The sequence below is a fragment of the Excalfactoria chinensis genome, chromosome 13, assembly GCF_039878825.1.
Source record: "Excalfactoria chinensis isolate bCotChi1 chromosome 13, bCotChi1.hap2, whole genome shotgun sequence".
Lineage (NCBI taxonomy): Eukaryota > Metazoa > Chordata > Aves > Galliformes > Phasianidae > Excalfactoria > Excalfactoria chinensis.
In genome coordinates, this window is record NC_092837.1 from 15,790,213 (window position 1) to 15,808,471 (window position 18,259).

The window sequence follows — 18,259 nt, forward strand, 5'->3', positions numbered from 1 at the left end:
ACCAGAGTGATTTACAGTCCTGACCAGCTGGAGATTCATCTGATTGGGATTATAACGGGATCTTCATCCAGTTATAAACTATTTTCTTCTTTTAAGCAGAATTAAACAGGAGACTGACACAAATAAGGCTTGGGAAGCGCACGTGTCCCAGCAAGAGCCGTGTCTGACAGGAAAAGAGGTGGTTGGTCAATTCTCTGAGGAGCATCTCGTTAAAGTCATTATTCCTTAAATCCCATTTTCTGCAAGTGCTGTGTCTTTTTTTTCCAGCAAAGCACGAGGTACTCTAAGACTGAGTCACAAAATCATATTCTCACAATCCAGATGTTCCAAATGCTAAGAAAAAGAGGTAGTCAGCTCAGGTTCTGGTTGAGAAGAGTGTCCTGAAATGCAAGCTGCTGTCAGAACAAAAGCTGAGCTGGCCAAACAAAAGCCCCAGCAGGAGTCTGACAAGTAGGCAGTGCTTAAGGAAGGGCAGATCAGCATGCAATGACAGTTTCCTTCTGGCCATCTAGGATGGGTAGCTCAGAGAACCTCAAGTCAGCTGCAGCACCTGTGATGGACTTCTCTTCCATGAATGTGTCTAGCTGCTGCTTGAACAGATCTAATCTGTTCTTAAACTAATAATCCACCTTATTTGTGACAAGAACTCCAGTGTTATGTACACAGTGTGAAAAGACGCATCTCAGTTTACTTCTTTGAAACCTGACCCTTTCTAGCTCTTGCACCAGAAGAAAAGAGTGTGTGTTTTCACACATTTCCCCTGTGCTACCTGCAGGCACAGGCAGCATCTTCTTTGCCATCTAGAGCACAATGATTTAGTAGCCTCCTACACACAGGTTACTTTGTTGTAATCCTTTTTGTACCGTCTTTGTTTCTACTTTCCCTGTTGCAGATGATGAGACCAGAACTGCAGGTAAAGTGTGGCCCAGGAATGCACGCAGGGTTCACAATAATTCACGATGTTCATTTTGAGATTAGACCTACTGAATGCAGACCCTTATTGATAATAACCCTGAAATCTCATTCCTCTGTGGGAACAGTGAGTGCAGAGCCCCCAAAGGCTGCTCTGGGATGTTGCTGAGGCCAGGAATCTTAAGCAACTCATATCAAGCATGTTGTTCAGGCTTTGCAGGCAGCCGTCAGTCTGTTCTCAGGAATCAAGTGAAATATTCCACCTGCAGTCTCCAAAGGGTTAATTACTGCAGCTCGGACTATAAATTGCAGTTAATTTTTCACAATCTCCAGCTACTGTCGAGGAAAGCAGGGAAACAGGGATAGTTTAACTACTTTTTTTTTTTTAATAATGTTGACTAGTGAGTTCATAGAGCACAGACACTTCATTCTCTCAATATTTAGACATTCAGTTAGACAGATGAACTCAGCTGGTCCGAGAGTGTATACAAATTGCCTGCTCTGTATATGCCTCATGTACTTACTGATAAAACACAGGATTGCTGAGGTTCCTCTCAACATAGTTCATCCAACTCCTTGTCAGGGGAACATGGCTGACAAGGTGTCTGGCCAACCTATTCCAGTGTAATTCTGCAGCGAGCCGCACCGAGTCCATGATTTACGCTGATAACTACACGGACAGACTGCTGATCCTAACCAGCCCCTCGGTGGCAGATTCTGTACATTTGGTTCAGCACTCTCTTCTCACTGAAAGTGAACGGAGGCTGGATGCTCACTGCTGCTATCGGTACATCAAATCAGAAGGGCTTGCGCAGACTGGGGCTTGCCTGGCAATGGATCAGTGACTCCAGAGCTCATAAAAATTCTGCTCCTTTGTGTTCCTGTGTGTTTATTCATTTGGAAATGTCCCAGCATTGACTCCTGCATTTTACTGAAATAGATCCTGCTGGAATTACCTTCCCTTCTCCCGCGGGGATCATGAGGATCAAAAGCCAGACTAGAAGTTCACCCAAAAATACAAATGTCAGCCTTCAGGACACTCATCTGAGAGCAGCAGATATGGCTGATCAAAAGCACACGGTCACATTCCCCACGCGATCTGTAAGGACTGTCCACGTGTTTCACTGCATAACAAGTTTACGGACTCAGAAGCACCGAGGGACTGTGGAAGAGGTCTCACAAGGATGAAGTCCTGCATGATCAAAACCCCATCAGCTGCTTCTCCAAACTGATCTCTCCAGTTTTATTAATTAGCTTTTCTAGGCTTTTCTCTATGTTTGTCTCTATATTTTAGGACCGCATCATTTTATTTTTCCAATCTCCATCATCAGCTGTAATAGCAGCAACATGATACTTCAGTGAGAAGATCTGCTCAACAACTTAAAAAGCAGGACTAGTGCCAGCATGAATGCTTTACAGGCAGGACAGCTTAAGCCCAGGAAGAGAAGCAATGTGACAGGACCACACGATGGAGTCAGACCAACAGGCAGATCCCTGGTACGCAGCTTCCTGCTCCAAGGGCTGGCCATGATGCCTCACTTCTTCAAGGGGATGTCAGCTTCCAACCCACACTTTGCTTTTCACAGATGGACTCCCCATCTGTGACTTTAGAGTCATAATGGCCCATCTTAACATCACACCTTGAGTAGAAGGCGGGATACTTCAGAAACACACTGTGCAAAACAAGCAATGAATGTGATCTAACACGACAGACACAGCACAGCTCCTCTGAAGACTGACAGTGAAATCTCCAGCACAACCTCCTCAAGGTAATCATGCCTGCATACGTGCAGGCTTCATTCAATTACCAACCACACCTCCAGCTCTGGACTCTAAATTTAGGCTTTCAAATTCTCTGAGCAAAGGCCACACCAGGATTTATTTTAGTCTAATCTGAAAACTGGTCTGTCCACATGACTCTTGGCAGACCAGCTTTTATCTGCCCCAGCTGTGCCCTGAGCTGGCTGGACACTCTTCCACCCCAAACCAACAGCACCATGCCTGTGTCTGTACCAATAACTTTAGGAGAGTACAGTGCCTTTAGACCGGACTGAAGCTAAGCATTGGAGAAGGCAGTAAACAGGAGAGGGAGAGGCTGAATGAGTCCAAACTAAGTCCAGCATCACCAAGATGCACAGAGAGGTGGACTTAACTGGAGAAAGAATGGTACCTACCTTTCCATGATGATCTTTAAAGGGACTTAAGGGAGTCCTTATGATCCCCAGTGGTTGAATTAAAAGCTCTGCAGTTCAATCCAGAGGGCGCAGCTTTCACCCAAGTGCAGCACATTAGCCACCAGTACAACTCAGCACTGCCTCTCTTGCTTTGTCTGTCTTTCCGTCATCTGCTCCCAAATGTCCCTGTGCTGCAGAGCACCAGTGGGGTGAAATTAAATGGCCCAGCAAGCACTGCCCAGCCCACATAGGTTAGCAAAGGGAAGGTGTTATGGCAGATTAACTGGATAGTGTCCCAGACAAAGGGCATGAAGAGAGCGCAGGTGAGCAGCACGATCCACATGTTGCTTTAGAGCACCTGCCCAACATGGTCTGCAAGTATCCAAACTGCACTTCCTGCACCCATCCCGTGCTCTCCTTTTACCCTTAAGAGTTCACCTGTTCGTCCAAATCAAGGAAAGGAATTAGGCGAGAGCTCAGTAGCAGAAAATAAGCAAAAGGGGTTACCTGCCCTTCTCAGAGGTTTCAAACATTACCTCACTTTCTGAAAACAAAGTGTTGGTAAAGTTTTAGTATCTTCATCCTGCACAGACCTTACATCTCAGAACGCTTTACAGATTGCTCTGAGCTCCATTCCATTTCTGTCTCTGTTAGAACGTTTCTGAACTTTGATAATGATTCCTATTCTGTTTACCAAGCAGGTCTGCAGCCACAGAACCCCGTCTGGCTGCTCAGCGCTGCACACTGACAGGATCACATTACCATTCTGAGTACTCTGGATGCTGGAATGAGTATAAAGGACGTTTCTCTTTTCATCATGGCACACAATCAAGTTACCCCATCCCTGCAAGTTCCTGCTTGTGAGCTGAGCCATTGTAGCCACCCAGTGTGCAACCTTAGTCTGTGACAAGCACTAGGCAATATGTCTTATTTAACACTTTTTCACAATGGAGAAGGCTCCTCCAACTATCTTATGCTCACGGGATCATCAGGAAGATTCCTTGATAAGAGAAGCAGATCCATCTTCTCTCCTAAGCCCCACTGCTTTTTTAAGCAACCATCTCTGTGGCTGCTCTAGTTCAGCAACACTGAGATACAAGTATATATTCAAAGAAGGGGAAAGACAGCTGTATCATGGCAAAATACGTAACAGCACAGAAGCAATTTCTCAGACATCAGAGATTTCCCTTTGGAATCTGGCCGACAGAGTCTGCCTTGACTATATAGACTAAAGTCACTTAAGACTGACACTATGACCAGGCCAGCTCACATCATACTCCATGGCACAGCTTGTTACACCTGCTAAATGGCTCTGAACATCTCACCTGAAGGTGTTACTGCACTGCAGGAGTGGTGCCCCATGTATGTACCCCATAGTGGGTATAGTACTCTCCCCAACTATACTGTTGCCCCCCACATGAGCTGGACTAGGATGCAAGGCAGATTTGCCCTTTCCTGTAGGTCCCCTTCAGATACTGGAAGGACACTATGAGGCCTCCCAGAGCCTTCTCCAGATTAAGTAGTCCCAGCTCTCTCAGCCTGTCCTCATGAAGGAGGTGCTGCAGCCCTCTGATTGTTTTGCCATCCTCCCCTGGACCTGCTCCAGCAGCTCCATGTCTTTCCTGTGTTGAGGAGCAGAACTGGATGCAGAACTCCAGGTGGGGTCACATGAGAGAGGAGAAGAGGGGCAGAATCACCTCCCTCGACCCGCTGGGCAAATGTTAAGCATAGTCTTCTAAGAAGAGAAGCTTTTAGAATCAGACTTCCTTTAATATCATAAGAACGGAGCTTTCCAAACAGAAAACATCCCTATAAAATCTGGAAAGTGGAACTGTCAACACAGAGGTGCGGCCAGCTGCACTGTCAGCTCAGCAGCTGGAAAGGAGATACAGCCCAGATGTGGAAATGCCTGCTTGGACCTCGGCTCGCCCTTGGACAGGCTCCGGGTGGGCTGTCCAGCGTGCTGATGCTCTCTGCGAGCTGCAGTGTCCCTGAGCAGGGAGAGGCTCTCCATCTCAGAAATAACACATCCCATGAGAAGGAGACGAGCCAGCAGCCTGGCTCCCGGATTTACACTTGTGTACATTTTGATTTTTGTGTGTGCCTGTTTTCTACTGCACTCATGACAACTAAATCCAAGGGAATGCTAAAGAGCAGCTCCACCAAATCACATCAAATCAAGTCAAACCAAACCAAATCAAATCAGATTGAATAACATTTTGGGAAATCTTTTCTTGTTTTCTGGAGACTCAAGCAATAATGTGACAGCAGGGAGCAGCTGCATTTTTTGCCTCTTTCTTTTGACTTACTCTTAGGAGCCTTATGTCTCCTTCCTTGTATTTCCTGTAGCCTGATTTGTTGTGGTTGTTTTTTTTTTCACCTGGACCCAAAAAGCCAAAATAAATTAAAGCCCCAGACCAAAGTTTGCAACAAGCACATCTCAGAAGTATCAATAAATCCATGCACTGGAAGAGCTGCAGACACTTAAAATCCACCACCAATTTTAAGTAGCGTGTTCTTCAACCTGCCGTTACAGTAGTTATGAACCTCTCCCTTTCCAAGATGGACACAGCAACACAAATCATATTTTGAAAGATTTGGTGGAAGATCGGGGCTTTGGGAGGAATCAAAAAGAAGCAAATGATTAAAGAAGATTCCAGGAGGCAACCAAGCATTTGTGGAATTTGTCTCATAAAACCAAAACAAATAAGGGGAAAGAAGCTGTATGGGAGTTGGGGGGAGAGGTACTTACACTCTTCTTCCATAACAACTATTTTAGTTTCTGAGGCTGGTAAAACTTGTGGTGCTTTCGTTGTTCCTGGGGAAATTAAGGTAAGAAAGTAGTGAACAAAATATCTAATTTGAACAGAGAAGATTTGGCTTAGCTATGCAGGGAGGAGCATGAGAGCAGGTGCTGCTGGGAGGAACGGGCTGGGAAGGCTGCTGACATGTTAGTACTGCGAGGGGATGCTCAGATGGATACCTGGGGGAGAGGCAGACAAACACGTATCCTGCAGGGGGATGGCACAGCGTGTCCCCTCTTTGCAAAGGGACTTATGCCACCTGGGCCTCTATCATGATAAAAAAGGCAGAAAGGGCTCAGGGTTCACTGGGTGTATGATGAGCAAAACCGACACAGGTTTGCACAGCCCTGATGGTTGTGAGAGTGCAAAGATCACAGGGAGAAAAACGTGGAGCTTAAGAAAAGGTGAGATGGGCTCATGATGGTAAGCCTGCACCCTGTGAGTATCTGCAGCTCTGTGACACAAAGTCATGCTCTTACAAGGGATGGAGGAGTTGGAAAGGAATGAAGGCCAAAGGCAGTGTGGGAGCCCAGCACATGTACTGATTCCCTCCTTACAGTGAAGGAGGCTGGGAAAGCCCACTGCCCACAGCTGCTAAGGCAGCTGTCAGCAACAGCCCCTTCGGGATCAAAGCCCCTCCTGACTGCCAGAGGTAGGGAGCAGAAAGCACCAGGAGGCAATGCTGTATGGAGACACGGTGATGAGGCCACCAGGAAAAGGGAAACATAAGGGAAGCAAAAAAAGTCTGTTGGAAAACTTTAAGTTTTCCTGGAGTTCTTAGCAAAGGGCCAGTGGGGCATTAGTCAAGGAGCTGCCTAAAAAACTTCTGAGGAAAACAAGCCTGAAACTGTCACATCTCAGCTATGCTGCCATTCCCACTTGCAGTGCCAATGTTACAATGTTACGCTACCAATAAGGAGGACCAGGAAATGGGACATTCTTCTAAGAAAGCACCTGATTTACCTCAAAGGAATAAAAATCTGAACAGAGCACCAAAGCACAACATGTTTTGATGAAACCCAGAAGCTTTTCCTCAGAAATCAACAGCCTCCCAAAGCTTTTCAATGGTAAAGCTTCTACCCCCAAGCTGGGTATTTTGTGGAAATTCCGGACTTGCAGAGGAGGTACAAGCTGCTGCGATTGGCCAGTGGGCGTTTTCTAAGAGACAAGGGGCCACGGCACTGCAACCGCTCTCATTCTAATGAAAATCTCTTTTCAGTGTGGCATTTTCAGTGATTTGAGACAGAGAAATGGGACTAAAGTGCTTCTTCGTGCAAGTGATAAAGGCTGAAAAGTTGTAGTGGAACAGAATACAGCAAAGAGTACTTTGCAACAGCAACTCTGCCTCACCAGGCTGAGAAACGCTTGCCAGCAGAGACATCCCCACCCACAGACACAAAGGCCTCGTGTGTGAGCACCAGCCAGGACCTGGGGGGCTCAGGAGCCTCCATCGCTCAGAGGACTCTGTCCTCACAGACAGGGCAGCAGTGACAAAGTAGAATGGAGAAGCAGAATAAACAGGAGCAGCAGTAGCTGTAGTGAGCTTCAGGGAAAGAGGGAGGCTTCAAGGAGATACTGTGCACCTCTGATTAATTGCTGTCAGCTCGTACGGTTGTACAGAGCAGAGCTGAGATGTAGTCAGAAAAAGCGCAAAGAGTAATGCGGGCAGGAAGAGAAGAGCATACGTGAGTTCAGAGACAAGCAGATGGATGCCTTGGGAAGCTTCCTATTGAAAAGAATCACAGAAGAAGGGAATGTGCAGAAGGGAGGTGAGAAAAGCTTCCCATGCCCCAGGAAGGCCCAGCAGTACTGGCATTGTGGAAGAAAAGAGGAAGACTCTGTGAGCAAGTGCACAGGCACAGATGAATGGTGCTCTGCCCTGAGGAGCGCTGGGGAGAAGCAAAAGAAGGGCACGAGAGAACAGCAGAGTGACAAAATCCTACAGTGATCAGCAACATCTTGTTTACCTTTCTAAGGGACCACATCTAACATTCAATCGCAAATACCTGCTCTCCTGCCAGGTGACCTGCAAACAGCAGCAGCGAGGTGTGCATGCCACTCCGCTCTAAAGCCAAAGGTAGATTTTTAAGGCTGCTTTGAAAACAGATTCATCAAGAGCCCACCACAAGCAGGGCACACCAGGCTTTTATTTACTGAATCTGCAGCCCCTTGCAGCCTGCACCTCCCACCAGGTAAAGGTGATTTTTGTGTCTCTTCGATTGCTTTCGTACTCTCAAATCATTACTGGGCAACTCAAGCATGTCCTCACACACCCTGCAACACCAGTGAGAGCCACCTGCTCCTGCACTGGCCAGACAAGAAGAGTTACACCTGGGAGCTGTTGCGGCGTGATGTGCATTGCCCCAGTTCTGTGAGCAGCGTGCACAATGAAGCGACAGCACTGCTCCATCGGTCTTCCTCTTTTGCAAGGGCTGGAGGAGTGGAAGAGGTGTGCAGGGCTGTGGTGCCAGGCATTGGCTGTGCTGCACACAGCGGGTTGTACACACAGCTCCAAGCCCAGCAGAGCTGTCTGCACCGTGATGGGACAGCCAGAGCATGAGTCAGAGAAAAGGAGCGGCACTGCCTCTGTTGGCTTGCTCTGGACAAAGGTTTCATGATCAGAAAGAAAGCAAGGCTAACTTTCCAGGTCTGAGTGTGGGCTGCCTTCCCTAGGCACTGCAAGCACTGGCTTTGTACAGGCAGTGTAACTGAGGGGGGGGTTTGTAGTATTCCAGCCTCACAAAATATCCAGGACTGCAGATGCTGCTGAGGCAGAGGTTAATAGAGAAAACAATGTCAGAAAGCAGTGGGAAAAAGGTACCTTCCATCACATGTGATCAGTGCTATTGAGAGCACAGCAGCAGTGAAACTGGACTGTGCCAAAGGGCCACATGGCAGAGCTGGGGTTTCCGCAGCAGCCATTGAATGGCAGGAGGAAAAGCTGAGGCAACAGAGCTCACAGCAGCCATCCCTCCCCTGCTCACACCCTCCTGGCTTCTGGCAACCACTGCGGGGACTTTCAGGGCCGGAGGGTGCATCCAAACCATCACGTTAAGCAATATAATTATGATGACCAAGATAATAATAAAACCGCCTAACCTCAGACTCCATCCGCTGAGCTCTAAGAGATGGAGCACACATTCTAGGATGAAAACCAGAAGCAACTTCACTCATCACAAAGCTATGGTTTAATTACTTGTCTTCTGGTGGGTTTTGCTTCTCAGAAATTCTTTTTAAAGAATCAAACATCGAGCCCATCAGCTTGCTTCCTTCCTTGCCCTTTTTTAAAAATACATAGACTGTAAGTTTGTTTAAAATGTAAATGAACCACATTGCCAGTGACAGATAACAAGGATAAACATTTATGCTAAGCTTCATTTTTCTTATCTCCCGAGATTGTTTTACTTGGTATCCTGAAAGCATGACACAAAATACAAGACAGATCACCTGCAGAACCTCCCGCTTTCTGCTTGAATGACAGATGGCTCAAGACATTCGCTGACTTCTTCACTTACCACTTCTCACATTCAGGCTGCCTTTTGCGGTGTCTTTCCCTAAAACGTTCTCCGCTTCGCAGCTGTACTCCCCAGCATCTTCCAGCTTCACCTTGTTGAACTGCAGTCTGGAAATCTTTCTGTTGAAAAGTATAGCAGACATTTCTTACTCAATTGCTAACCATCCTCATGAATTGATAACCATTCCTGGCCCTGCTACGCTGCCTGGTAAGTTACCCCTTCTGCAGGAGATGATCTGCCTGATCTCACCAGCCGATCAGGATTGAAAAGAGACCCTTCCCAGGAATCACAGCCATCGTGATTTCCTAACTGAACATCTCCCTTTGAACCCATCGCTCTTAGCCTGATGCCATGGTTTGCTCTGACACCTGCTCCCATTCTCAGGAAGGCCACATATGGAAAGTCAAGAAATCTTGTGAGGGGCTGAACCCAAGACCCCACCTCCCCAGCACGCAGACCTGTACCAGAGAAAGGCCGTTTTGCTGAAGAACACCGAGATATCACTGCAGGAAGGAGAGGAGCAGCATATTCTGCACCTTACCAAGGAGGGTGAGCAGCTCAGCTCCCTGACCATGTCCAGCTGTGCTGCACACTCAAATCCCCATGCATTCCGGCCTGAAAAGCAAAGCCCCGAGGTTTAACCTAAACAACTGCCTTGTAGCTTTCTCTGGGCCAACAGTGCAAGCACTTTGTCTCCCCCGGATACACACACTGCGTTGTGCACTACAAACACATTGGGCTGACATCCCCGTGATCATCTTATTGGCCAGAAGCACCCAGGAAGATCGGGAGATGATGCAGGTGATGACTGCTCACATGGCCTAACAACCCATGCTGTGTGCTTTGTGGGAATGGGAGCTGCACAGGGCAGAGCTCTGTGGTGGTACAGGAAAAGGACATCACCTTCCCCTCCACCTGGCTCATGTATCGTTCTCCAGGATGTCTCTCTGACAACAAGGCAAAACCGTTTGTTAACTAGCTTGACAGGGATCAACCAGCCTTCAACACACACCAAAGACCACTCGTGAGACCACAAGGGAAATAGCTCAGCAGACCCCCTGTTTTACATTTCCTTCTGGTTTAGACAGCTTATCAAGAAACAGTCTATGCTCTCTTCTGGTGAGAACATCTCCCTCTGCTTCCTACCCCAAGCTCTTGTCTCAGGTCTGTGTCATACAGTCACTCGACAGAGAAGCTTGGAAGCACTGGCAGATTTAAAAAGAGGTCCCACTGGTCTACGTTGCTGAAGGCAAAATTCCTCTAATGTGGAAAACCATTATCTTTGGAACTATTTGCAACATTGCATACGTAGTCTAGGAAGGACTTTGGGCTGTGCAAATGATTTTCCATAGAAAGTCCTTCACAGAAGTGCACTGACATCTCTTCAGCACCCTGACATGCTGCTCTACTGGGAGCCATGGCACAAGGACACGGCGTGAACATCTCACTCACTGTGTTAGCAAATAAAAAGCACTTGAGATGACTTGATACAGCTCCCAGGATACAGGCAATGCCCGGTTCTGCAGGATGTGGTCAAGACTTTGGCCCTATCGGGCTGTAGAAACGAGTTCAGGATCCCATTCCCCTCTCCCTTCACAGAGATGGGTGTAGGAACAGTCAGCGAAGGGTCAAGGCCAGGTCCCGAAAGCTGAAAGCATTAGTGAGCACGCTACCTGCAGCTGCCAGAGAGCAGTTATTCTAATGATTATTGGCTGCACTGTGATCTCATATGCACGGCACGTTTTGCCGCGTGCAGTAACTGGAAAAATCCACTTCGTATCACCCATGTCCGTGATCATTTGCAGAGAAAGGTTTTTAAATTCCAAATATACAAATTAGCAAGTAATTTAGTGACACAGAAGGCTAATGAAAGGGGTCATACTTGACAGATTCATCTCCACTAACAGGATGAGAGACATGTGGTCTTTTACCTGGAACTGGAGAAGAATGTGAGCAGAATATAAAGCACTGCTGGTATTTATAGAACCTCGGCATCAAGGTGAAAACAAAGAGGATCGTTTTGTCTTAATGCACAAGACTGTTGAACTGTCAAAGGAGATTATTTTCTAAAGCAGCTTGTTGAATCTCTCCCAAATTGAAAGACACCCTTAAAGAAATCAAGAGCTTTTTTTGGGGACCAATAACCTCAACCATAAAATGTATAATGTCAGGCAGCAGACCTAGGGGAGAGAGATGGAAGGTACAGAAGAGGATGAGTGAGCCCTGAAACATCAGAGAGCTACCTTGTTTCAGAGCACCAGTCTGAACCTTTTAAAGCACACAAATCATAGAGTCATAGAATTGCTTGAGTTGGAAGGGACTCCCACAGGCCATCCAGCCCAGCCCCCTGCAGCGCACAGGGACACCCACAGCTCCATCAGTGCTCAGGCCCATCCAGACAGACCTTGGCTGTCTGTGGGGATGGGGCACTGCCACCTCTCTGTGCACCCCATGCCGGTGCCTCACCGCCCTTAGTGTAAAAAACTGTTTCCTTATTTCTAATCTAAATCTCGGCTCCTTTAGTTTGAAACCATGAATAATGACTCTCCACAAGATGAACTCCACTGAAGATGTGAGAGCGATTAGGCCTTACGTGACCTGCGTGTGGCAGAGAGAAAGATGACCAGTCCATCTCCGTTCCACGTTACTATTTTCACATGCTTCTGAAATACCTCAAAGCTGCTTAGGAAATTGGTTCTGCAAGTTTGCATTCTTCCTCCTGCTGCCTGCAGGGCAGGCATTTTGTTTCTTTGGTGGCTGAGGTGTGTTTGTAAAGAAGCGCCAAGTAACAGCACTAGGAGGAACCTCCCACAGCTCCCTGTCCCCTGCTGCCCTTCTGGGCTGTGCTCCCTGGGGATGCTGGCCCCTGGGACAGCCCCGCCACGCTCCTCCCGAGGTGCCTGGCTGCCAGACGAAGCCATTCTTCTGGAGGAAGGCACAGCCGCGGGCTGTTTGCTCAGTGAAAGGGCTGGGGTCACTGACAGATGCCATCATTTCAGCGCAGTGTGACACTGTTGACATTTCTGTACTCCGGGGGAAAATCTGCCTCATTGTATTTTCTGACCCTCAGCACATATGACTTAGCCACGCACTAATTATCCCCGTAGTGCCGATGGAGGAGTGAGCCACGGAGAATAGGTTGTCCGCAAGCTCTGGGGGATGGAATCCACAAGGAGCCTTTCAGCCCGGCCAGAACAGGATCCCCAAAATACCTTTCCAGCCAAGAGAACAAGGCCCCCAGAGGGCAGTTTGGAGTGCCAATCTCCAGACTACAATGGGAAGCGGGGAGATCAGCCCGTGGCCGAGACCTACGCAGAGATCCTAGCAAATCCTGGCCAGGAAGGGTGGCCTCATTTGCTGTAATTTAGACATCTCAGAGTTAGACACCGAAATATGAGCTCGGGCCCTGGGGCCTCCTGTACAACGAGAGGAAAAGAAACAGGCGCTTCATCCTGCCCAGGGAGGGACTTTTCGTGACAGGACTCATGTTCCCACCAGCACTTCGGTTAGCCTGAATCATTTTCCTCCTCCTCCCCACTGCCAAGTGGAAACCGGACCTTCTTCCCAGCCCACCTCCCCTCAGAGCCGCGCAGCTCGGCGCCTGCACAGCCGGCGGACACCGGTCTGTGTTTCCGTGAGGACTCGGTGAGCCCTGCATGAGTTCAACTGCTTCTGCATCGTGCAGGACAAAAATAGCTCTCGGATTACTACTATTGTAGTATTTTATGAGTTTTCTAAAAATAGAGGAGCTAACACAGAAGTAATAAAAAAGTCAAGGAATTAGCTGGTGAAGAGAACTGCAAGACTATGCCTTATTTGGCCTCTGCACTGTCAATGAAAACTGTCCATAGTAAAAACACGTGAGATCCTAGGAAAAGGAAATTCTCAGATGTGACTCTCGCAAAGGGCATTTAATAGACTGCTGTGGTTACCTATTAACTCCTTTCCTCTCTGAACAGCCAGCCAGGGCAGGCAGCACAGCAGGGCTGCAGAGAGCACAGGGGCCGGCACTGTGCCACGTGCACTGCTTGCACACCCTCCAACGATTCAGTTGGTGCCTATGTGCTGTCCTGGCACTCTGCGCAGTGTTGAATTTGCCCTGAAAAAGTGGTTTTATGGCTGGCAAGAAGATTCAGACCATCCAGCTTACAGTCCCGAAGCACCATCTGGTAACAGCCCACCATCCATCAGCAGCTCTGCTGGCTGGAGAAGGGGCTCTCAGTGCCCTCACCCCAGGGAACACATTCATCTTCCCCAGCAAGCAGTGCAAGAAAATCAGGTAGAAGAGTTCATTGCAATGTGAAGCAAACCGAGGATGACCATGGCAAAGCAGCCCTGCCAGACAGGGCAGAAGTGGCAGCCAGGACCATCCTCTCGCCCACACAGTCAGATGGAAACAGCCCCAAGCTCTCCCCTGCCCTTGGATACAGAGCTGGGCAAGCTGGCTGTGCTTGTGGTGCCTGAGAACAACACATGGCTGTGCTGGCTGCTATGAACTCCAGGGCATGATCTGGCTAGTTCAGGATTAGCTTTAGAAACAGTGAATGAGAAAGGGTGAAAAAAAAAAAGCAACCCTCAAGCAAAGCAATCAAATAAGATAGGTAAGAAAATGGAGGTTCAGACTTCTCAGCTGCCGCCCCTTCTGTAGTGGGCAAAGTCCTCCTTCTTCCTTCCCTCACACCATTACCTGCCCTGCTTGGGGATTGACTGCTGGGACTGTGAGAGAAGTGGGGGATAGCAAATGTCCTCGTGGGGGCCCAGGGCAGGACCAACTACCCCCAGATCCCCTTTGCTTGATCTCTCCTACCCCTGCTCCCCAACATTAAAGTGCTGTTCTAACCTGAAAAGCAGATTTGCCCCTTCTCTGCTCAGCAGTGTTGCTCTCTCTGTGCCCAGGCTTGGGGCAGGCTGATTTTAAAAGGAAGATTCGACCAGTCCTTGCTCTGCAGAGCTGACACTGACACTGGTCTGAGAGCTGGAGTCCCTTCTGGGTCACACAGCGTCAGCAAAAGGGGAGGAGATCAATAAATACAATCCAAAGAGCAGGGTCACTTGTGCAACTCCCTCCATCCTCCCATTCAGCACTGGGCTGCATCTCTGTACTGCCATGGCTGTCCAGGCACCGAGAAGAGGTGCAGGGCATCTGGGGCAGTGAAATCCAACCACACGCCCAGAGTGGATTTTTGGCCACTCAGCTGAGAGACAAACCTCTGTGTGCCACTACCCTTGTGCTGCCATGTCAGTGGCAGCTGCAGAGCGTAAAAGCAAAACCTATCTAAAAACAGATTTTTTGTTAAGGCTGATGAACCCTCCCATGTCACAGCGGATTCCCTTGGATTTCTTGTCCTGGAATTCATGGCAATTGATCCCGTGGATGCTTTGAAGAATTTTCCTCAAACCCCATTGCCAAGGTTTGGATACCATCTGGGAGGATGAAGAGCATGGAGCAGCTCAGAACAGGCTCTTTCCCTCTTTGCTATGATGTCTCACACACATGGTAGCAGCCTCCCAGGAGCCAGGGACCTCATAGTACCAAACACAGAACAGACACCTCCCTGTTCAAAAAGCGAGTATCTAAATAGGGAGACAGGAAACCTCATGTAGGGACGCAGTTAGGACAGTATGCAGAAGCCTCACTACATCAGCAGCAGAACTACAGCTATTTCCGTAGCTGGGAACAGAAGAAAGAGTTGGTGCTGCTGGGGGGGAAGGCACGGAGGGCCTAATTTGGAAGGATATCACATATCAGATGGAAGCTGATAGGATCGGCAACTCAGAGGTAGGACTAAAACACATCAGGGATTGCCAGATATGGGAGGAAGGCCAGACAAAGCCTTTAAAGCAAAAACCAGATTGTTTTAAGCCAGGGGAGGTAGGAAGAGAGGTGACATTTTAAAAGCAGCAGTCTTTGGTGGAAGCCCTTCACTGAGCACAGCAATGGAGACAAGCAAAGCCAGGCTGGAAGCATTTAGATCAGAGAAGAGCATGCCTCCCAGGAACAGACATAAGATCATGGAAAAGCAGCATGGAACAGCACCTCTGCATGGGCAGACTCCTTCAAAACCTCTGTGAAACATATCATTATTATATTATGCAGGGTTGTACAAGAGATTCAGTTACAGTTTTGAGACTCCTTTCTGAGTCTGGAGCATTTGGGACATCGTTCACTTCTTCTTAAGTCTCTTTTTTTCTGCAGCTAGCGTGTGCCACGGATCCTTGCCAGTGCCTGATCCATGACACATAAGGAGAACCAAAGAAATTCATGACTGTGGGTATACAATGTGCTACCCCAGATGAACTGCCTGTGGCCTCAGCCCTTCTTCCCCAGATGCCAGGTAAAGCATTAAGCTGGATGAATGGGATTTCAATTGATGTTTCACTGAAAGTGTTCCAGCCAAAGTCGTGACACTGTGCAGCTGATAATATCAGATAGACTAATATTAGTTAGGGAGAGGATTATTTTTTATAACCAGCCAACATCACTGGAAAAGAAGAGACAACATTTCAGGCACATAAACCTCCTTCCACAGCTATGTTTGTGTTCACCGTCAGTTGAAGCTGCTCAACATCTGGCCATAACTTGTTAGTCACTATAACTCACTCGTGCTTGATCAAATGCCCATTCCCTGAATCCCTCATGAGCCCCAACTTGCAGGCTTTGTGTATTGTTCTAGCTCAAGACCCAACTGCTTCTCCTTTCAGTTCTCAAGTTCCCTGGTTGAGTCCCAGGTGCGTTAGCCAAAATGATGTCCATCATCTCCTTTAAAACAACAAACAGGCAAACAAAGGAGATACTCTCTTTCACACCCCCTCCAATAAAGTGCCATTAGCAGCTAAACCAAATCCCAAGTATTGGGGACTTATAATGACATCGTGAGAGTTAGCAAGAGAGAAGCTCCCCTGGTGATTATAACAACACCGGTGCTCGAGAAGAGTCTTAGCTTTAAGGCATCTGGAATTGCTCTTGCAAGATCCATTGCCAAGTGAGCTGTTTCCTTTGTTTAAAAATGTCAGGCTGAAGACCCCTGCCAGAGTGGTGGTATAGCCTGCTTGGGTTCACTCTGGCTCCCACAAGGCTTCAACAGTTCTCTTTGCCCCTCCTTGTCTCCAGGCTTAATTAGGAAATCATTTATCTTTATTGGCACTCTGTTTCCCCTGCTGCTTTGGCATTATTATTATTTTTTGCCTTCATTCCAGAGCAGTGAGCTGCTGGGGGAAGACCACAGCCCCATTCATTGTGGGTGGGGAGTAATCTACAGCAGGGAGCTCTACAAGGAAGACCCCAGCAATGAATCTGCCCCAGCTAGCACCGCCTCGGGGACTACTGTACAGAAACAGGAGAGGAGGGTATCCCTTGGCTCCACTTACAGGCTAACAATAGGGATTCCTGGTGATACTGAAAGTAGGACACTACTCCCAAGGGATGTCATATGGTCAGCCTGTCCCAAACTGAACTGCCAGCCCTCTCCAATCTAATGATACGCCTACTGTATCACCCAGCAGTCTCTCTTGGTAAGAGAGCACACAAAGAGAACTGCCTGTAAGGACAGCAAGAAGCCTACCAGGCTCTCGGACCACATCCCTCTGATTGCAGTGCACAATCTGCATGTTTCGGGGCAGAGCCCTGGGTACACCCTGAAGCTGGGCAGCGTCCCCGCACCTCAGCAAACAGAAAGTGCCACGGGTCTCTCCTCAGATGTCATCTGAGCATTTGCCAGGACGGTTTGGAAGTCAAAACTCAACCTTAACTTCTTGGCACCCAGCGGCCTCGATCCATCTCAGGTGCACTCACAGGAAATGCTCTCTCTTTGGCAGCTCAGAAGGGGAGGGCCAGTCACTATGCTTTACTTTCACTACGGAGCACACTTCTTTCTGGGTAATTTCTCAAGGCCCCTATCAACTGTGCTTTATTTAAACTGAGCAGGAGATAAAACTCCAGCCAATAATTGCTTCCACCTTAACGAGAAGTTTCCTCTCCGTGCAAGCCAGGCTTGCCCCAGCCTGTTACTAATTACAGATGGAACACACAGTTCAGAAAGGAGGGATCAGAATCGTTCCCCTCCCTTCATCAAATACCCATTGGGGGAAAAAACCAAAACAAAACAAAATAAAAGCCTGCCTTGCTAGATGGCAGCAGGAAGTTTGCCGCTAAGTTTGAAAAGCAAGAGGAAAGAGGATTGATGGAAAAGCTGAAGAGAGACATGCAGTTAACTGCCCCTCTCCTCCTTATAACGTGTATTTTCCTTATTCTTCAACTCTAGGGAGGGCGGTGAGATCGGATAAAAACTTGATCACATCTAGGAGGGCTTCAGTTTGTCTTTCTAGCTAGAGATGCTGAGGCTTTTTATGCACACAGAGAAGCTCCATTCTGCAGGAAGGAAAGTGAGGCAAGGAGTGGTAAAGGCATGAGCCATTTCAAGCTGTTATGTTCCTGTCTCCCACCCTAATCCACCACATGTTGTCTAAGGACCAGAGAGCTGCAGGTAAAGAATCATATCCAAAGCTGTGCCCACTTCTGCACAGGACTCACGTGGCCAAGGGACATGCTACAGACAACACCTCTTACTACTTAATGAAGAAACACAGATTCCCAAGGACTCCTTTGATCCTCAAACTGCATCAGCACAGAGCAATTTTTAACGTGCTCTTCTGCATGCACCCAAGTCCAGAAGGAGGAAGGTCCAACACCACCATCACCACCCTGCTCTCTATTTTCAGGCACTGAGAGCTAGCAAAATCACTGCTGTCTGCTGCACGAGGGACAAGGAGCACCACATCAGAGAAGTCTCAGTCCCAGTGGCTGCTGTGATCTGGTCTCTGTGCTGTCCAGCTCCTGGTTGGGATGGGAAGCAGA

At 48.1% G+C, this 18,259-nt stretch overlaps 1 protein-coding gene across 2 annotated transcripts in view; it reads right to left on the reverse strand.

Moving 5' to 3' along the window:
* The window catches only part of NRG2 (neuregulin 2), a 116,953-nt gene that overhangs the window by 29,293 nt on the left and 69,401 nt on the right, over nucleotides 1–18,259 (reverse strand). For both annotated transcript variants that reach the window (XM_072348301.1, XM_072348300.1), the window contains exon 3: nucleotides 9,406–9,524. In XM_072348301.1, coding sequence (XP_072204402.1) covers nucleotides 9,406–9,524 — 119 coding nt within the window. The remainder of the gene's footprint in view (nucleotides 1–9,405; nucleotides 9,525–18,259) is intronic.